Source organism: Heterodontus francisci, chromosome 49 (assembly GCF_036365525.1).
Source record: "Heterodontus francisci isolate sHetFra1 chromosome 49, sHetFra1.hap1, whole genome shotgun sequence".
Classification (NCBI taxonomy): Eukaryota; Metazoa; Chordata; class Chondrichthyes; order Heterodontiformes; family Heterodontidae; genus Heterodontus; species Heterodontus francisci.
This window is the reverse complement of record NC_090419.1, coordinates 262,905-285,302: the sequence shown is the minus strand read 5'-3', so window position 1 is coordinate 285,302 and position 22,398 is coordinate 262,905. Positions and strand designations below refer to the sequence as shown.

Here is a 22,398-nt window from a genome sequence, read left to right as displayed (position 1 = left end):
GAGGTGCAGGCACAGATCAGGCACATGCACACAAGTCTTTGAATGTGGGACGACATGTTGTTAAGCTTGTTAAAATGCATCTCGAGTCTTTGGCATTATATATAGAGGCAGTGAATGAAAAAGCAAGGAAGCTGTGCGACAACTTGATGAAGCATTGATTAGTTTTCAGCTGAACAGTTGTGAATTATTCTGGACATTACATATTAGAAAGGATGTCAAAGCCTTGGAGAGGGTGCAGGGGAAATTTACTGGAATGATGCTATGGCTGGGTGATTTCAGTTATGTGGAAGATTGAAGAAGCTGGAATTGTTCTCCTTAGAGCAAATGCTTTAAAGGGGACCTTTAATAGCCGTGTTCATAAACAGCGAGTTATTAAAATTTAGAATGCACTGTCTGAAACCTGATGGAATCAATTCACTGGGAAGTTTAAAAAAAAACTGGATTAATACTGGCGGAGGTGGAGAGGTGATTGGCAGACATATGGGAAAAGAATAGGCAAGAGGGACAAAATATAGAGCTCTTTTAAAAATGATACTGGCACGCTAGACTAAACGAATTGCTTCCATGCTGCATAATTCATAGACAGATACAGGACTGAAACAGGCCCTTCGGCCCACCGAGTCTGTGCCGACCACAAACCACCCATTTATACTAATCCTACATTAATCCCATATTCCCTACCACATCTCCGATTCTGTGGTGAAACAAGCCATTGATTAATTATCTGATGTGTACAATTGGTGTCCAGCAGTTTTTGAGCCAGTGGCTCATTGTTACTTGCACCCTCATGACAGCAGAACAGCAAACACAAAGGGCCGTTGAGGCCAATTAAGTTGACAATATGTTTATCAGAATATGATGTCCTGCTCTGATCACAGGCCAAGCCTGGTTTCAATCAGTCAAATACAAAGTTATTGATTTTATTTATATTTTATTTCATGTATATTTGTTCTCAGGATATGAGTGACACTGACAAGACTGGCATTACTTGTCCATCCCTGGTTACCATGATGAAATGTTGAGTCTTCATCGTGAACCACTGCAGTCGTGTGGTGAAGATGCTACCACAATACTGTACAGAAAGGATCTCAGACATTTGACCCAGTGACGATGCAGTAATGGTGATCTATTTCCATATCTAGATAGTGTGTAACTTGGAAAATGGGAATGTAGAGGTGATAGTGTTTTGCATTACAGTCCAAGCAGATTTCTACCTCCTCCCCTGTCTCTTCTGTCCCCTTTGTGACATTTGTATGCAAACAAAATACCACCCTGGGGGTTAAAGTTTCTTAGGGCAAAATAATAAACATAAACATGTTAACAATTGCCATTTTTAAGATGCAGTTTCGCTACTGGAAAATGTTTAATGAGTTGGGCCTGAACACGAGAATACGAGTTTTGAATATGAGGCATTACCAGACCAGAAGCCAATATAGGTCAGCAGGAACAGGGGTGAAGGGTGAACAGGACTTACTGTGATGTAAGACGTGAGCAGCAGAGTTTTAGATGAGCTGAAGATTATGGAGGGGACAAGCTGGGAGGCAAAAGATAAGTAGGTTGTATTAGTCGAGTGTGGAGCTAACAATGGAATGAATGAAAGAATTAGCAGCAGAGGAGCTGAGGCAGAGGCAGAGATGGACAAAGATTCGGAGGGAGGAAGTCTGGGTGATGGCGTTGGAAGCTGAGCTCAGAGCCGAATAGGAAGCCTAGGTTGTAAACAGGCTGGTTCAGTCCAGATATCAGCCAGGGAGTGGGATGGAGTCAGTGCAAGGGCCAGTTAATGGAGATCATGATGGCAACTGGTAGTGACTGCTCCCTTCATTAAATGGAAAAAATAAGCACTGAAAAATGAAGGAAATACTCATGGAAAAAGGACCAAAGCGACAGAGAGAAACAGAAGGGATTTTATGAAAGCAGAAATGACTAACACAAACACTGTCTCAGAGTTTAATGCCTAGAAATTCACGCTTGGGGAATAGCAATCAGCTTCGTTTGATATGCTCCCAGGGCAGCTACAGCACGGGTTAGGTACAGAGTAAACCTCCCTCTGCACTGTCCCCATCAAACGCTCCCAGGACAGATAAAGCACTGGTGTTGGCTCTTGCCCAATTTGGACCACTGACTTCCGGGTGCACAAGGATTTTCGGCTGATTGCTGATTGTGGACAGTGTGCTGAGGCGGGAGACTGGAGGTTGTGCAAGTACAACTGCTGCAGGGGGAGATAGAACGAGACTGAAAGGAAGATGTTTTCCACTTATTCTGTAAACAAGGAAAAGGAACAGGAAGATGAAGGAACTGAAAGCTCTTCCATGAGTTTGTTTCAGCATTGCAGTCCTTTCTTATTTAATTGTTGGAGGGGGGAACGAGAAAAAGGAAGAATAACCAACGTCGGGCTGTTTTTTTATTCATTCATGGGATGTGGGCGTCGCTAGTAGGCCAGCATTTATTGCCCAACACTATGTACCCTTGACAAGGTGGTGGTGAGCTGCCTTCTTTAACGCTGCAGTCCATGTGAATTAGGTACACCCACAGTGCTGTTAAGAAGGAACGCCAGCATTTTGACCCTGCGACAGTGAAGGAGTGGCCGATATGGGTCCCAGTCAGGATGGTGTGTGACTTGAAAGGGAACTTGCAGGTGGTGATGTTCCCATGCATTTGCTGCCCTTGTCCTTCTAGTTGGTGGAGATCGCAGGATTGGAAGTTGCTGACTAAGGAGGATTGGTGCGTTGCTGCTGTGCATTTTGTAGATGGTGCACACTGCTGCCCCTGTGCGACGGTGGTGGAGGAAGTGAATGTTTGTGGCTGGGGTGCCAATCAAGTGGGCTCCTTTATCCTGGATCGTGTCGAGCTTCTTGAGTGTTGTTGGAGTGGCACCCATCCAGGCAAGAGTAGAGTATTCTTTCACATCCCGACTTGTGCCTTGTAGATGTTGGGCTAACTTTGGGGAGTGAGGAGGTGAGTTACTCGCCACAGCATTCCAAGCCTATGACTTGCTCTTGCAGCCAGTATATTTATAAGGCTACTCCAGTTCAGTTTCTGGTCAATGGTAGCCCCTACGGTGTTAATAGTATGGGATTCGGCGATGGTAATGCCATTTAATGTCAAGTGGATTCTTTCTTGTTGGAGATGGTCATTGTCTGGCACTTGTATGGCGCGAATGTTACTTGCCACTTATCAGCCTAAGCCTGGATATTATCCAGCTCTTGCCTGTTTCAATATGGGGCTTCTGAGTTGTTAGCATCGAATCGGGAGCTCCTTCCCCACCCTGTGGTGTGTGACAGTGGAAGCTGCCCAGGGGAAGAGTCTTCATTGTTGCTTCATGATATCTGGAAAAGTGTGTGCCTGGGGAACTTCAGCTCTTCCAGGTGAAGACATCAGCCCCCTCCAACCAGAGGACAGGCATGAAGACTGCTCTGTAATTTTGCAGCTGTAAAATACTATTTCCTCCTTGCCTTCCTCTCCCTCAGCCTCTTCGCCTCAGCCTCTGACTGCTTATCCTATCAAGTTATTGCTATATTTGATAATTGCTTTTCCTCTCTCACTCTCAACACATGGTGGGTGTAACTCTTCTACTCCAAGGCTTCTCAGTTCCCTCCGTGGCGGGGCCTTCCTATGCTGCAGCAGCTGCTGCAGCCGTTCCTGTTAATCTAGCGCCTTTTAAGCTTTTAACAAGACAGCATAGGGTGAAGATTGACACCCACCCAAATATGACATGCGTAAAGGCACTGGCCGAGGTTGTCAGCTACCATCCCCATTGTTCCACCCTCAAAAATGTGTGGGAAGGCAGTGTTTTTCCTCAAGACCGAGAGGAAGGTGTCCCTGGCCCTGAATAAGGGGTTCACTGTTGGGGGGAAATTAGGGATGAAATTGGTCAAAGAAGACAGAGGTCAGTAGTGTTAGGGTACTTTTCTGAATGGAGGGATGTGACTAGTGGTGTTCTGCAGGGATCAGTGCTGGGACCTTTGCTGTTTGTAGTATATATAAATGATTTGCAGGAAAATGTAGCTTCTGTGATTAGTAAGTTTGCGGATAACACAAAGGTTGGTGGAGTTGTGGATAATGATGAGGATTGTCAGAGGATACAACAGGATATAGATCGGTGGAGACTTGGGCGGAGAAATGGCAGAAGGAGTTTAATCTGGACAAATGTGATGTAATTCACTTTGGAAGGTCTAATGCAGGTGGGAGGTATACAGTAAATGGCAGAACCCTCAGGAGTATTGACAGGCAGAGAAATCTGGGCATACAGGTCCACAGGTCACTGAAAGTGGCAACGCCGGTGGATAAGGTAGTCAAGAAGGCATACGGCATGCTTGCCTTCATCGGCCGAGGCATAGAGTATAAAAATTGGCAAATCATGTTGCAGCTGTACAGAACCTTAGTTAGGCCACACTTGGAATATTGCGTGAAATTCTGGTCGCCACACTACCAGAAGGACGTGGAGGCTATGGAGAGGGTAAAGAGGAGGTTTACCAGGATGTTGCCTGGTCTGGAGGGCATTAGCTATGAGGAGAGGTTGGAAAAACTCGGATTGTTTACACCGGAACGACGGAGATGGAGGGGCGACATGATAGAGGTTTACAAAGTTATGAGCGGCATGGACAGAGTGGATTGTCAGAAGCTTTCTCCGAGGGTGGAAGAGTCAGTTACTAGGGGACATAGGTTTAAGGTGCGAGGGGCAATGTTTAGAGGGGATGTGCGAGGCAATTTCTTTACACAGAGGGTGGTGAGTGCCTGGAACTTGCGGCCGGGGGAGGTGGTAGAAGCAGATACGATAGCGACGTTGAAGAGACACCTTGACAAATACATGAATCGGAAGGGAATAGAGGGATATGGGCCCCTGAAGTGCAGAAGGTGTTAGTTTAGGCAGGCATCAAGATCGGCGCAGGCTTGGAGGGCCGAATGGCCTGTTCCTGTGCTGTACTGTTCTTTGTTCTTTATATTCACATCCGTGTCTTCTGTCAGGAGTATGCAACGGGATCGACCAATAGGCAGGAAGCCGAGATTGGATGCTCGACCTGGAGTCCCATCTCAGACAGGCCATCGTGGACCCGGCCCTGTGGCATACTATTTACATCCTCAAAAAATTCTAATAAATGTGCCAAACTGGATCTCCCGTTAGTAAAAGCAAGCTGACTTGTTCTCAACATTCTTTGTTTTTCCAAATGAAATGTTAATATTTGTTTAAGAATAGTTTCCAGCATCTTCCCAATGACTGATGTTTGGCTAACTGGCATGTGGTTCCCTGTTTTCTCTGTACTTCTTTTCTTAACACGCGTTATAACATTTGCCAATTTCCAATATGACGGATCCAGTCCTGAGTCTAAGGGATTCTGGAAAACCATAGACAAGACATCTACTATTTCTTTAGAACTGTAGTGTGTAGGGCATCCGGTCTTGGGGACTTGTCAGATTTTGTCCCCCAGGTTTCTCCAATACTTTTTCTCAGCAGCTATCAATTTCCTTAATTTCCTCACCCTCTTTTGTCCCTCGGTTAAGGTCGATTTATGGTATGGAACTTGAGTCTTCTCCTGTGAGGGCAAACACAACATCTTTGCCCACATATTGGGTCACAGGGCAAGAAGCAACATTCACTAAAATCAGGAAACTAGTGATGGGAATGCCACTGTTGAAATACTATGATGTAGGTGATGAATTAACCCTGCATTCTGATGCCAGCGAGATAGGACTTGGGGCAAACTTAACGCTGTCAGAACAATTGGTTGCATTTGCATCCAGGGCATAAACGAAGAAGGAACGACGCTGTGCTCAGATCGAGAAGCACTGCTTGGCCATTGTCTTTGCTTGTGAAAAATTTATCAATACCTACTTTGAAGAGATACAGTAACAGTCGATTTTGACCACAAGCCACTTCAACGTGTTTTCCTTAAGCCACTACTATCTGCTCCAAAGCATCTTCAAAGTATGTTATTCGGTTACAGAGATATCATCTGGACGTGAAATACAAGCAAGGGAAGCAAATGCACATCACTGACATGCTGCCGAGAGCAGCACTCCCAATGAAGAAAGTAGAGGATGCTACAACAGAGTGTGAAATCTTCCAGATCCAACGTGAAGCTTCAGCGTTACATGCTCTGCAAGAGCAGAGACATTGAATCTGGTTGACAAGCTCCTTACTCAAATCAAATGAACAACCCAACAAGATGCAGCTGTCCATGCTTTGAAAGAAGTAGTGAGGAAAAGATGGCCTGAAAGGATCAAAGACACTCCTGTGGTTACAACAGCTTATTGGGCAGACAGAGAGATGACTTGACAGGCTAAGATGGCATCTTTTACAAAGGAAATAAATTCATTATTCCTCAGGAGTTGAGAGGAGAGCAGCTAAAGCGCATCCATGCAAACCAGCAAGGAATTTTGTCAAGTGTGAGGAAGGCAATAGAAGTGCTCGACTGGTCAAACATGAGAAATGAAAACAAGAAACACATCAGCCTGTGCAGTGCATGTAACGTGTACCAAGCTAAGCAAGCCAAAGAACCGCTGATGACACATGTCATCCCAGACGGACTATGGGTGTAGATGGGAGTAGGCCTCTTTACTCCCACAGGTACTGAATATATTGTCACCATTGACAACTATTCTGACTACTGGGAGGATAAACCAGCTGACTTCAAAGACTGTCGGTGAGATTGTTGACTGCCTGAAAGCAGACTTCAGTTGCTCTGGCGTTCCAGACATTGTGATGAACGACAATGGCTCTCAGTTCACGAGTGAATAATTCCACTGCTTCATAAAGGATTGGAAAATTCAACACCATATATCATCCCTTCACTATCCCCCATCAAATGAAGAGGCTGAGGCAACCATGAAAATCGCCAAAGGAATCATAAGGAAAGCGAGCAAACCCGGCATAGATGTTTACCAGCCAATACTTGAGTGGAGAAACACACCTACTGAAGGCATGGAAAGTAGTCCGGTACAAAGATCATGCTGCAGCCAAACTACGCTTCCAATAGCAAACATACGACAGAAGCCAGAAGTATTAACAGGAGTGACTGACAAATTAAGTTTATGGTTATTGGGGCTGAGAGAGGGGCAAAATAAATGCATTTTTGTTTTAATAACTGCACCTTTAAAACTTGAAATGCGACAGCAGGGCTCAAAGCCCATTAAAAATAACGTCAGCTCCTGCACACAAGCTGCTGATACCATTGCCAGGGATGGACAGCCGGCCCCCTCCACGTTGTCGGGCTGTGGGGTGGGGGCAACCCGTCCCAGCTATTTAAATGAACCATCGGAATTAGGATCATGGCGGCTCAGCGATGCGCCGCCTGTTTTTGCCCGCCGCCGGTTTTGGCAGCAGGAATATGCAATTCAGCCCTCTGCGAGCGATGCATGTGCAGAGTGTCACGGGAATAAGGATCTGTTTATGCATTGGAGCGGTTGTGTGCGTAATGGGTGAAGTGGGCAACTCACAGTGTAAATAATAATTTGTGCAATTCACTGTTGTTATTTCTGTATGAAAACTGGACTGTTTGGGATAGAAATGCAATATTGTACTACTGTGCCTCCTGGTCATGTGACCTCTACCATAATGCTGACACTGCAGGCAGCATCACAAGTGCAGTTCAGCAAGGACACACTGCAAGCAAGAACGTTGTCCTGTGAGTTCACAAGAGATTAGAAAGTATTATAAAGCAGTTAAAAGGATTATCAAGTCTTACTGTTCATTTTAAAGTGCTATAAAGGATAATAACTGATTATAAGGCTCATAAAGGGATATAAAGATTGAAAAGAGATATAACGTGCCTTGTAGGATTTGGAAGTATTATAACCGGTTATAATGTGTTATGAAGGTTTTTAAGGATCATGAAGGTTTATAAAGAATTGCAAAGCATTATAGAGGGTTATAAAGTATCATAAATAATTATAATGAATTGGAAACCATTATAAAGAAGTAGAAAGGATTATTAAGCATTATGAAGAATTATAGAGACTTATGGATTATTATAAATGTTCGAAATATTAGGAAGTTTTATGAAGGTTTATGAAAGATTATAAAACATTATACAGGGTTATAAAATATTGCTAAGAACTATAAAGGGTTCCAAATAATTATAGATGATTTGGAAGAGTTATAATGTATTACAAATGATCTAAAACCATTTAATGTGTGAAAAGGATTATTAAGGATCATACAGGGTTCAACAGGGTCACACATTATTTTGAAATATTCAGGCTGAAGCTTCACACCATTTTTCTCTTCCGGTACTTGTTGCCCTGGTTGCCACAGAGAGCGCCGGAGAGCGGGGCCACTGGTGATGCTTTCCTCTCGAGCCCTCTATCTTCCAATCGGCGAAGCAGTGAGCGGGGCCGGTGGACGTCAGGCACTGCAACCTGTCATTGCAGCGTCACCTTTGGAACAGCCAACTCCTTGCTTCAAGGCGACAGGCCTTGTCCACACTGCCCATCACCATGTGGATCAGGCCTGAACTCCCCACTCCTGGCCATCACCATGAGGAACAGGCCACGCCCCGTCAGCCCCTCCCCATGTAAATTAGGCCCCGCCCCAGGTGTGGAAGGTTATCGGGGTTAGGCAGAAATGTGGAGTAATCAGTTCAGTCATGAACCTATTGAATGGAGGAGCAGGCTCGAAGGGTGGAGTCACCTACTCCTTCTCCGAATTCGTATGTCCGGATGTTTGCATGTCTGTATGCCCCAACTCTCACGTCAAAATATGGAACAGTCCTCGCCACCACTCTACGTGACCGTGGTGATCAGGTCTGGCCTCGCCCTGTCACCATCCATACAGGCCCAGCTCCCACTCCAAAACAATAGCAACAGGCAACGCCCCCGCTCTGTCAACATAGTGACAGACCTCAACCCCATTTAGCCCTCGCCCAACTCCCCCGTCAACATAGCGACAGGCTCAGACCCTGCTGTGCCACCAGAGCGACAGATCCCGCCCCCAAGAGCGTTGGGATGGGTCAATGATTCAATCCCTCACATCATTGAATTAATTTAACAATTCGAGTAAATGGATATTTCAGCACATTCTTCACCTGCTCCCGAAACTGAGTCTGGGTAACAGCATAAATCGCAGTGTTTGTGCAGCAACCCAGGAGCTGCAGCATAAAGCCCGCTTCCCGCACAAGACCAGGGACAGACCGATACCCCAACCAAAACATCCGGTTCCACAGCCAATACACCATCAACGTTGTCCATAACAGGATGAAATTGGCTGAGATAACTAACAGTAAAATGATGGATTTCCTTCGGCTCTCCATCTCTGGGTCTCTGTGATTCTCCCCATTGCTCTGAACCCGGAGTCTCCTGCGACCTCTGTTGCTCACTAAAATGTGCCTGACGGTCATTGCATTGAGCAACAGAATCACCACAAAGGGAACAAGCACCGTTAGACTATGATTGAGGAACTCGATTGCTCCCCAGAACCACTTGGTCAGACCAGCCATTGTTATGTAACAAAACGTAGATTGGTTGAACAGCTGATAGCGAGTTGTTAACATAAAAAACCAAAAGATGTTCTTCAGACAGCTCAGCGCAGTCACTGTTCCCAGAACCACAACCGCCGTTTTCTCGGTGCAATATTTACTTTTCAGCTTCTGGCAACAAATGGCCACAAATCGATCAAAGGTGAAAGTGACAGTGAACCAGACAGAACAGTCTGTGGCTGCGTAAAGTAGAACAGCATGGATATTACATATGGGGACGGACAACAGGAACAGAAATTGTGCCCGATAACGAATGGGAATGTGCCTCAATATCAGGTCAAGGATAATGACCAGTAGATCCGCCACTGCCATGGCCACCAGGTAGCGAGTGACACATTTGGAGAGGCCACACTTTCTTCGACACAGGATCCCAATCGTCAGCAAGTTAGCTGTGAGGAAGGGAAATAAACAGGGAAGTCAGACATCAGGCTTGGAGCAAAGTTACAAGGACTCAACTTAACTGGGGTGTGGGGCTCCAGCAATACATCTGGTCCCAGACTCAGTGTAGTACCAGCAGTGGCTCCGCCTCCCTGACTGGCCCGCTGACCCCCAAAACTTACCTTGTGTCCAGGACTCCAGTGATGGCCCTGGTTCCAGGGATGGAGTACTTCCAGGAGAGGCTCCACTCCCAGGTACGCCTGGGACCATATGCATTGCTGGAGCCCCACACCCCTGTTACTTTGAGGACTTATTGAGAATGACAAATATGTTGCTGTATTCAGTGATGCAGTGAAATAATTAGACCTGAAAGAACAAACAGGAAGATCTGTGATATGGTAGAAGCCAGGAGAGTTTAAATGTCAAAAGTCTGATTGTGAAATTGTTAAGGTCAATGCTGATCATAATGCCCCCAACTCCTTTAAATCTGTTCAAACTTTCATCTCTCACATTTCAGACCAAGGGTCAGTGGGCTGAAACACTGGGCAGAATATTGATGAGTTCAATGCCAGCATTGCTAGTCTCAATCTTCTTGGTGGCAGTGAGGCTCCATGGCCGATCCAAACCCCACTCAGCGGTGGGTCCCAACTTTAAATATTGCAATAAAGGATATGAATAAATGAATGTTCCTTTCACTGCGAACTTGCCAACTGTCTGTGACCTTGCGCGTGGCGGCTGGCACTGATACGCCTTCTGTTTCCCGTCCAGGGAAAGCTGGCACCATCGAGGTAGTGAGGGGGCAATTTAGTATTTTTATTATAGTGCGGGGGCGGGTTGGGGGGTGGCGAGTTAACTCTACATGTGTATTGTGGGGAGAGGAATGTGTGACCTCTGCACGTTGTGCAGCTGTAGGGGAGGTCACATATTAAATGTACGGTTTTTTTTGGTGGGGTAATGGGAAAGCCATTTATTTTGTTTATCTTGGTGATGGGGTGGTTCATGGGCATCAGCCAGCCTGTTTTATATCAGATTGGCATGGCAATAATACAGCTAAAACCACCAAATGCTGACATACAACGAAAAATAAAGTAAAAATGTTCTCTTAAACTACAAGCCTTACAATGTCCGAAGCAAACGGCATTTTGTTTTAATTTGAAAAAAAAATGTGGGGAACTGATTGTTATTATCGGGTTTAGAAATCAATATATACAATAATGAGAAATAAGGACTATCTCCTCACTCCTCCCTCAATTGGAAGCCAAATATAAAGATTAAAAAAATAGTAAACCCTGGAATTACTCAACAGCTCAGGAAGCATCTGTGTGGAGAGAAGCAGAGTGAACGTTTCAGGTCTGTGACCTTTCATGAGGGTCATTGAGGCAGTGGAGGCCACCCCCAGTACTACACCAGCACTGGGTTCAGGCCCATTCTTGGATACCCTGAACACCAGATAAGATTTTTCTAGTCACTGGGGCCTGCTTGGGAGTGGAGCCTCTCCCGGAAGAACTTCATTCCTGGAACCAGGGCCATCACTGGAGTCCTCGACCCAAGGTAAGTTTGGGGGATCACGGGGCCATTCAGGGAGTAGGAGCCACTGTTGGTACTACACCAAGTCTGGGACCAGATGCATTGCTGGAGCCCCACATCCCAGTTAAATGTGGCAGGTTCGCTGGGGCCTGCCACAGAGCACGGGTTAATGCCGATACTAACTAGGCCTGTAAGCATTGCAGGAGCTCCAGATTCCAGGTAAGTGTGGGGTGGTGTCCTCTGGGATCTGTGAGGGACTAGAAGGGCACTGATGGTAATAAACCAGTCCTTGGGCACGGACCATTACAGGAGGTTGGAGCCCAATTAAATGTGTTTGGGTATGAATGATCAGTCAGCGTCTGGGGACCATTGTCAGTACCTCAGTTGTCCGGGTACCAGGGCCACAACTAGAGACTCATAGCCAAAGTAAGTATAGCAGCTTCGCCTGGGCCAATAAGGAAGCGGGAGGCACTGCTGCTATCGCACGAGGCCTGGGAGCAGGAGCAGCTTTAGAGTCCCAGACCCCATGTAGGTGTTGCAGGGTCACCGGTGGCAGTCCAGTAGTTCCCAGCAGATGGACGAGGCTGCGTGTTGAGTGCAGGATGTTTACCAGAGGTGCTGCCTTTGCTGCTGAGGGGGCACAGATTACCCGTGGAGGAGGCCCCAAGCCTGCAAGAGACGACCTTGTTTCACTGGATGGCCTGCACAAGTGGCGGGGCTCCCACTAACTGCTCGTGTAATTCCACCTAAAGGGGGCTCTCTTCACTTTGGGGAGGAAGGTCGCATTAGGCACAATGCGATTGGGTCCCTTCGCCTCTGATCCTGTTTCCCAGAAGATGTTAGGGTACTGTATTCGCTGCTCACAATGTGGTCTCCTCTGCATTGGAGAGAGCAAACACAGATTGGGCAACTACTTTGCGGAGCACCTCTACTCAGTCCGAAATCACGACCCCGAGCTTCCTGTTGATTGCCATTTCAACACACCACCTCCCTGCTCTCATGCTCACATCTGTGCCCTGGGATTGCTGAAGTGTTCCAGTGAACATCAACACAACCTGAAGGAACAGCACCTCATTGACTGATTAGGCACACGACAGCATGCCAGACTGAACGTTCAGTTCAATACTTTCAGAGCATGCATAGAACCCTTTCTATTTTAGTATTACTTTGAATTTTTTTTATTTCATTTTATTTTAGTTTGTTCCATCATTACAATATTTTATTGCCATGTGCCTGCCCACTTTTTTTCCCTCATATTCTTGCATGTGGCTAGAGCTTTCATTATTCTGCCATTTAACACCCTCTCTGTACTAACGCTTTGTCTTTCACCACACCATTAACACACTCTTTGTATTTGCTTTTGCCCAATGACTTCCATGTTAGTTATTCTCTGTGACCCTTTGTGCGATCAATACCTTCTGATTTGTTCTCTTTTGCCCCACCTCCACTTGATTTGCTTAAAACCTATTACATTAGGGCGGGACAGTGGCGCAGTGGTTAGCACCGCAGCCTCACAGCTCCAGCGACACGGGTTCAATTCTGGGTACTGCCTGTGTGGAGTTTGCAAATCAGCATGGGTTTTCGCCGAGTGCTCCGGTTTCCTTCCACCAACAAAAGACTTGATAGGTAAATTGGCCATTATAAATTGCCCTTAGTATAGGTAGGTGGTCGGGGAATGTAGGGACAGGTGAGGATGTGGTAGAAATATGGGATCAGTGTCGGATTAGTATAAATGGGTGGTTAATGGTCGGCACAGACTCGGTGCTGTATCTCTAAATAAATAAATAAACTTCTAACCTTTGCCAGTTCTGATGAAAAGTCACTAACCTGAAACATTAACTTTGCTGCTCATTCCATAGATGCTGCCAGACCTAATGAGTGTTCCCAGCACTTCTTGGTTTTATGATGAAGGGATGTCGTCAGAGGCAATCTGGACGGCCCCAGTGAGGGCAATTGGAGATTGGTCGTGAAGCCCAGGGGGGAGGGATTCCTGGGAGTTTCATTGTTTCCTGGACAGGGCACTCCATGGGCCATAGATTGCCCACAGAGGAGGGAGCCCAAGCCCACCGAAAGGGCGCCCCATTATACAAGGCATCCTCCTCAAATCGCATAGGTACCCCTGCTGCTGGTTAGATCCCAGCAGTGGTGGGAAGAAGCGCTTAAACGACCGCGAATGGGCCACTTTAGGGCCTCAATCGCCCGATCCTGCCCCAGGCAACATTGTTTTGTGGTGGGTTGGTGATGGGCCAGCTGCCCCATCACTCAACATGATTCTATTTGCACCTCCCCCTCCCCTCCCTTCCGACCATGACTCAGGGGTGCACATAAAATCCAGATCAGCAGAAGAGACCATGAAGGAATTTGAAAACAAGAAAGAAAGCTTTAAAATCAAGAGCCTTGTTAATCGAAAGACAATGATGGTCATGCGAGCACAAGAGTTATACGTGAACGGGAGTTCCTGTGAGTTGACACATCAGCAGCAGAGTTTTGAACGACCTAAGGTTTGCAGTGAGTAGAATGTGGGATATCATCAGACAGGCATTGGAATAGTCAAGTCTAGAGGTTAAGAAGGCTGTTATGAAGGTTTTGAGCAGAGGAGCTGAGAAAGGTTCGAAGTCGAATCATGTTACAGAGGTGAACATATGCTTTATTAATGAAGGTGCTTATATGTGGTTGGAATCTCTTCTCAGGTTCAAATATGACACCAAAGCTGTGAACTGTCTGGTTTAGTCTCACACAGTTGAAAGGGAGAGGGATGGAATCAGTAGACAGTAAATGGACTTTGGTGCTGGAACTGAAAACAATAGCTTCAATCTTCAGAATTGTTAACTGACACAGCATTTGTGTGAGGTAATGCAGTTTAGAAGGCTATATGTGGAGGGATAATACAAGCTAACAGATACAACTTTAAAGCGAGTACAAGGACAGAGACAAGGGGCTTATTTGTGCTTAAATCTTTGAAGGTCTCCAAACAGGTTAACAACGCAGGAAATAATGAGATCCTATGCTTTTTAAATGTATATACAGAGAATAAAAGTGGGAAATGTATGCTAAACCTACATTAAAAGGTAGGGCACGTCCCAGCAGATCATACATGGAAAATCTGAATTTTAATCACCTAATGCTAGGGCACATGGAGTTGGTGCTGAAGCCTTTATCATGGAGGCCAGGAGGAGGACAGAGGCCATGTTTCCGTCGAGAGGGAGTGCAGAACCTCAAGAAAAAAACCACTGAAAGGAATGGGAGCTGGGGACGAGGGAGGTCAATGCAGGATGCCTGGATCCGAGGACATGGCAGCAGTGCCAGAAGAAATTAAATGAGCTCACACGGGTCATAGGGAAATAGAGTTATACAGCACAGAAACAGGCCATTTGGTCCATCGTGCCTGTGCTGGTCATCAAGCACCTAACTATTCTCATCCCATTTTCCAGCACTTGGGCATTAGTCTTGCATGCTATGGCATCTCAAGTGCTCATCTAAATACTTCTTAAATATTGTGTGGTTTCCTGCCTCTACCACCTCTTCAGGCAGCGTGCTCCATTTCCAACCACCCTCTGGGTGAAAACATTTTCCCTCAAATCCCCTATAAGCATTCTGCACATTACCTTAAATCTATGCCCCCTTGTTATTGACCCCTCTGCTAAGGGGAAAGAAAGTTTCTTCCTATCTAGTCTATCAATGCCCCTCATAATTTTGTGCAGCTCAATCATATCTCCCCTCAGCCTTCTCTGCTCTAAGGAAAACAGCCCAAGCCTTTTCAGTCTCTCTTCATGGCTGAAATGCTTCAACCCAGGCAACATCCTGGTGAATCATGTCTGCATCCTCTCCAGAGCAATCACATCCTTCCTATAATGTGGTGCCCAGAACTGTACACAGCTCTCCAACTGTGGCCTAACTAGTGTTTTATCCAGCTCCATCATAACCTCCCTGCTCTCATATTCTATGCCTTGAATAATAAAGGCAAGTATCCCAATATGTCTTCCTAACCACCTTATCTATCTGTGCTACTGTCTTCAGTGATCTATGTACAAGTACACGAAGGACTGTCTGACCCTCTGTACTTCCTAGGGTCCTGCCAAACATTGTATATTCCCTTGCTGTGTTAGCCCTGCAGAAATGCATCACCTCACACTTCTCAGGATGAAACTCCATTTGCCACAGCTCCGCCCACCTTACCAGCCCATCTATATCGTTCTGTAATCTCAGGCTTTCCTCCTCACTTTTTACAATGCCACCAATTTTCGTGTCATCCGCGAACTTACTGATCATACCTACGATATTCACATCCAAATCATTAATGTACACTACAAACAGCAGGGGTCCCAGCACCGATCCCTCCGTTACACCACTGGTCACAGGCTTCCACTCGCAAATACAACACTCGACCGTTATCCTCTGCCTCCTACCACAAAGCCAATGTTGGATCCAATCTGTCAAATTGACCTGAATCCCACGGGCTCTTACCTTCTTAACCAATCTCCCATGCGGGATCTTTTCAAAGGTTTTACTGAAGTCCAGAAAGACTACATTCGCTGCTTTACCCTCATCTACACATTTCGTCACCGCCTCAAAAAATCCAAAGCCGTATTGACTATCCCTGATTTATCCGTTTCTCTCCAAGTGGAGATTAATCCTGTCCCTCAGAATTTGTCCCAAAATTTTTCCTACCACTGATGTTAAACTCACCAGCCTGTAATTAAATGGCTTATCCCTGCTATCCTTCTTAAATATTGCTACCACATTCGCTGTCCTCCAGTCCTCTGGTACCTCTCCTGTGGCCAGGGAGTATTTGAACATTTGTGTCAAAGCCCCTGCTATCTCCTCCCATGCCTCACATAACAGCCTGGGTACATTCATCTGGGCCTGGGGATTTATCCGCTTTAAAGCCCGGTAAACCAGCTAATGCTTCCTCTCTTTCAATGTTAATATACTCAGTTATATCACAAACCCCCTCCCTGACCTCGACACCTACATCGTCCTTCTCCATGTCAATATCAGTGAATTCATCTCCATATGGCATCTCCTACCCCCATCATTACCAACTTATCACACTGCTCAATGTTCACTACACCCCCATTACTCACCCATCAGCAATCTCAAACAATCAGGACCCACACCTAACATTCACATGCTCCACCTCATCACTGATAGCCGTCTCATAACTATCTCTCGCTGCCTCCACATGCCACCAGCTATTCAGGTATGGCAGGAACATCACCCAAACACAGTGAAATACAATCACTGAGATTATGACCGCGCTATTGCAGGATATGTTGCCTATAATCTCAGGGAGCAGCACTAAACTGATGGGGGCCAGGCATACCTTCATCCCCAGAGACTGATGGAGGAGACGGTTCTCCACATCATGACACCAGCTATGACTGAACCCGTAGCATCCGGCATCACCGAGAGCATTCAGGATGATGCTATGTGTCTGCCTTATGCCCCTTCTTAACTTCCACCTCCCCCTCATCAGTGCTGTCTGGGATGATGTGCAAGCTACCGGTGGTGGGACCATGGATCTCCTGCTTTCCATCCCAGCAACAATCCCTGAATTCAACCCTCGCCTTCTGATTTCATACTTTCCAATGATAATCCAAAACTGTCAGCTTCCCAGGCACGGCAGCTCCAGCAGATAGACAGAGAGAGAGAGAGCAACAGCACAGCATTGATGATGTCACACCATCACTTGGTCTGACAGGCGCAGTCATCTGCTGAAAGCTTGCACTGCATGTACCTTAGAGGCTGGTAAAGAGTCGGAATGTTCACGTGTTCGTTTATAGTATCATAGAGTCAGGATTGGTACAGTACAAAAGAAGGCCATGCAGCCTGTCGTGTCTGTACTGGACACTGCAGAGCAATTCGGCTAGTCCCCTCCAGCCCCTGGACTTTCCCTAGCTATGTGTTTTTTTTCTGTTCAGATAATTTTCCAATTCCACTGTGAATTGCACGGTTGAATCCGCCTCCTCCAATGTCAAAGGCTTTGCATTCCAAATCCTAACCATTCGCTGCACCTTTGCTTCTTTGCCAATCACCTTAAGTCAATGTCCTTTGCTTATGGAACTGTCGGCCAATGGGAACAGCTTATCCCTATCTACACTCTCCAGACCCTTCATAATTTTAAACACTTCTATCAAATCTCCTCTTGACGTTCTCGTCTGTATGGAGAACAACCTCAGCTTCTCCAATCGACCCAGGCAACTGAAGTCCCTCATCCTGCAACGTGTCTGAAAATATTTTCTGCACCCTGTCTACAGCTTTCACATCTTTCCTAAATTGCGGTACCAGGATTAGACGCAATACTCCAGTTGAGACGGAACCATATTTTATACAGGTTTGTCACAGCTTCATAGATCTTGTACTATAATACCCTCTTCATAAATCTTTGGATCGTGCAGGCTTTATTAAAGGCTTTCTCTGCCCTGCAACTATCAACAAAATGAGCACATATAACCGCAGGTCCCTCAGCTCCTGCACCCCTGTAGAATTGTATTCAGTATTTTATACTGTACCTCCTCGTTCTTCCTACCAAAATGAATCACTTCACACTTCCCATTATTAAATTGCATCTGCTTTCTTACCACCCATTCTCCCAGCCTGTCGACGTCCGCCTGAAGCCAATCGCTATCCTCATAATTCACAATACTTCCACCTTTTGTGTCGTCGATCAAAATCATGCCCTACACATCCAAGGCCAGGCCATTCATATAGATCAAGAAAAGCACTGGTGCTGATAGCGACACCCGGGGAACCCACTGGCTACTTCCTCCAGCCCTAGGGAAAACAAAAAACATTCACCACTACACTCTGTTGTTACTCAGCCAATTTCGTATTGGTACAGCAACTGTCCTGCTTATTCATGGGCTCTACCTTTGCTGACAAAGCTGTTGTGTGACACTTTATCAAATGCCTTTTGGGAGTCTATGTACACCACATCAACATCATTACCCTTATCAGCCACTCAGCTCCTGACCTCATCATAGCCTTGGTTCAAACATGGGCAAAAGAGCTGAACTCTACAGGTGAGGTGAGAGTGACTGCCACTTGATATTAAGGCAGCATTTGACTGAGTATGGCTTCAAGGAGCCCAAGCAAAACTGAAGTCAATGAATATCATGAGGAAAACTCACCGCTGGTTGGAGTCATACCTAACGCAAAGGAAGATGGTTGTGATTGTTGGAGGTCAACAATCTCAGCTGCAGGACATCACTTCAGGAGTTCCTTATGGTAGTGTCCTAGACGCAACTATCTACACTTGCTTCTTCAAGCACCATGCTTCAATCATAAGGTCAAAAGAGAAGATGTCTATATATCATCTTACCTTCAGTAAAGGAGACATAACTTCAGGAGTGGAGAGCAATCGGACCTGTTTGGGAAAGCCGAGAACGAGAGTAGATAAATTCAGCACGAGGCTGCGGGCATTCACTTACCTTCTGGGAGAGGACAGCAGTCCATGCGCGCCTGAGTTTTGAAAAAAAGTCAAAAGTGACATCACAGGGAAGCTGCAAGTTGGTTAGTTGGTGAATAACTGCTGTTAGGGAATAACTCGAAATAGCTGCGGAAGTAAACAAATTAAGTGAAAGAGCTACAGTTCTTTAGTATAGTTTTTTTTATGCATGCATGGGAGGTGGGCGTCGCTGGCCTGGCCAGCATTTATTGCCCATCCCTAATTGCCCTTGAGATGTTGGTGGTGAGGTGCCTTCTTGAACTGCTGCAGTCATGTGGGGTAGGTACACCCACAGTGCTGTTAGGAAGGGGGTTCCAGGGTTTTGGCCCAGCGACAGTGAAGGAACGGCGATATCGTTCCACCTCAGGATGGTGTGTGACTTGGAGGGTAACTTGCAGGTGGTGGTGTTCCCATGCATTTGATGCCCTTGTCCTTCTATTTGGTAGAGTTTGCGGGTTTGGAAGTTGCTGTCTAAGGAGCCTTGGTGCGTTGCTGCAGTGCATCTTGTTGATGGTACACGTATCTGCCAATGTGCATTGGTGGTGGAGGGAGTGAATGTTTGTAGATGGGGTGCCAATAAAGCGTGTTGCTTTGTCCTGGATGGTGTCAAACTTCTTGAGTGTTGTTGGGGCTGCAACCATCCAGGCAAGTGCAGAGTATTCCATCACACTCCTGACTTGTGCCTTGTAGATGGTGGGCATGCTTAGGGGAGTCAGGAGGTGAGTTACTCGCCGCAGGACTCCTAGCCTCTCACCTGTTCTTGAAGCCACGGTATTTATATGGGCTACTCCAGTTAAGTTTCTGGTCAATGGTAGCCCCTAGGATGTTGAAAGTAGGGGATTCAACGATGGTAATGCCATTGAATGTCAAGGGCAGATGGCTAGATTCTCTCTGTTGGAGATGGTCATTGCCTGACACTTGTGTGGCGCGAATGTTACTTGCCACTTATCAGCCCAAGCCTGGATACTATCCAAGTCTTGCTGCATTTCTACACGGACTACTTCAGCATTGAGGAGTTTGTTTTTTTAGGGAATGAAGGTCCCTAGTGTATATAATCAATTTTTTGGGTAATTTAAGTGAGTAAATTTAGGATAAGTCATGGCAGGGCAGCTTGGCAGCATGGAGTACTCCTCCTGTGCAATGTGGGAAGTCAGGAACTCTTCCAGTGTCCAGGGTAACACTTGTACAGGAAGTGTCTCCAGCTGCAGCTACTTAAAATCCGCGTTTCAGATCTGGAGCAGCGGCTGGAAACATTGGAGCATCCGCAAGGCTGAGATCCTCATGGAGGTGGCCACACCGCAGGGAAAGACTGCTCAAGCAGAAAGGTAATGGGTGACTGCAAGGCAGAGTAGAAGAACAAGGCAGGTAGTGCATGAAACCCCTGGGCCCATTTCCCGATCTAACAGATTTTCCACTTTGGATACAAGTGTGGAATATAGCTTCTCAGGGGAATGTGCCAAGAGCCAGGTCTGTGGCACCACGGGTGGCTCAGCTGCACAGGAGGGGAGGAACAATCGTGGGAGAGCTATAGTGATAGGGGATTATATCGTAATGGTTACAGATAGGCGTTTCTGTGGCCGCAAACGTGAGTCCAGGATGGTAAGTGACCTCCCTGGTACTAGGGTCCAGGATGTCACGGAGCAGCTGCAGGCCATTCTGAAGGGGAGGGTGAACAGTCAGAAGTCATGGTTCACATTGGCACCAAAATCATAGGTAGAAAGAGGGATGAGGTCCTACAACAGGAATTTATGGAGCGAGGAAGCAGATTAAAAAGCAGGACCTCAAAGTTTGTAATCACTGGATTATTCCCAGTGTCACGTGCCAGTGAGTAGAGGAATGCAGGGATAGAGCAGATGAATGCGTGGCTGAAGAGATGGTGCAGGAGGGAGGGCTTTGGGTTCCTGGACCACTGTGTCTGTTTTTGGCGGAGGTGGGATCTGTACAAGTTGGACGGATTGCACTGAACTGGAACAGGACCGACATCCTTGCTGGGAAGTTTGCTCGTGCTGTTCAGGGGCGCGGTCGCGTGGGGGGCGGGGGTGTGGGGTGGAGAGGTGAAACTAATTTGACAGGGAAATGGGATGCAGCGTGTAGCTACTGTACGGGGTGATGCACAGTCAAAATTAGGAGATACACTAAGTTAGTCTGGAAGGCAGAGAAAATATAGACCTTTTAAGGCACAAGCAAATAATACAAGGCTGGATTGTATCTATTTTAACACAAGCGGTCTTACTAGTAAGGCAGATGAATTGATGGCATTGATAAACACATGTAAATATATTATTGCTATCACAGAGACATGGTTGAGCGAAGGGCAGGACTGGCAGCTCAATATTCCAGGGTATAGAATCTTCAGGTATGGCAGGGGAGGGAGTAAAAGAGGAGGTGGCATTGCACTGTTGATCAAGGAGTCAATTACGACAGTAAGGAGGGATGAAGATTCCTCAAAAAAGGCCATATGTCTAGAACATAAAACCAAAAAGGGGTTAATCAGTTGGCTGGTAGTATACAACAGGCCTCCAAATAGTCAGGGAGAGATCGGGGAGCAGATGTGATGGCAAATCTCAGAGAGGTGTAAAAAACAATTGGGCAATAACAGTTGGGGATTTCAATTTACCAATATCAACTGCGATAGTCTTAGTGCAAAAGAAATAAAGGGGGCAGAATTCCTACAGTGCATACAGGAGAGCTGTAGTCCTACATGAGAAGGGGCAGTACTGGACCTATTCCTAGGGAATGAACTGGACAATTGGTAGTAGTGCCAGTGGGGGAATATTTCGGTGATAGTACCCACATTTCTGCAAGATTTAAATAGTTGTGGAATAGAACAAAGAGGGACCGGAAATAAACGTATTGAATTGAGGAAGGTCGATTTCAATGTGATAAAACTGGATCTGGTCAAAGTGGACTGGGAGCAGCTACTTGTAGGAAAGTCTACATCAGGCCAGAGGGATTCATTCAAAAAGGAAATAGTGAGAGTTCAGGGCAAACATATTCCGGTAAAGGTGAAGGGTAGGACCAACGAGTCCATGGCACCCAGGATGTCAAGGGATATAGAGGATTGGATAAGGGGAAAAAAGAGGTTTATGGCAGATTCAGAGCACTGAAAACAGCGGAGGCACTAGAGGATTTTAGAAAGTGTAAGGGGGTCCTTAAAAAAGTAATTAGGAAAGCAACAAGGTGACTTGAAAAATCTCTGGCGGCCAAAATACAGGAAAATCCCAAGGCGTGTTATAAGTCTATTAAGGGCAAGAAGGTAACAAGGGAAACAGTAAGGCCTATTCGGGACCAAAATGGAAATGTGTGTGGAGCCGGAGGGCATAGCTGAGGTATTAAATGATTGCTTTTCATTTGAGTTCACTATGGCGAAGGGCGTTGTAGGTGTAGAGACAAGGGAGGGGAAGGGGATGGTGATACAGTTGAACAAATTATCATTGAAAGAGAGGAATCATTAGCTGTCTTAGCGGGCTTAAAAGTGGATAAATCCACAGGCCCAGATCAGATGTATCCCAGGCTGTCATGTGAGGCAAGGGAGGGGATAGCAAGGGCTCTAACAACAATTTTCAAATCCTCTCT

At 46.2% G+C, this 22,398-nt stretch overlaps 1 protein-coding gene across 1 annotated transcript in view; it reads right to left on the bottom strand.

Annotated features, from left to right (window-relative positions):
- Positions 1-8,966: 8,966 nt before the first annotated feature.
- LOC137358258 (probable G-protein coupled receptor 139) overlaps positions 8,967-22,398 on the bottom strand; it is a 34,259-nt gene continuing 20,827 nt past the window's right edge. Inside the window, exon 2 of the mRNA XM_068024161.1 lies at positions 8,967-9,859. Within this exon, the coding sequence (XP_067880262.1) occupies positions 8,967-9,859 (893 nt within the window). The remainder of the gene's footprint in view (positions 9,860-22,398) is intronic.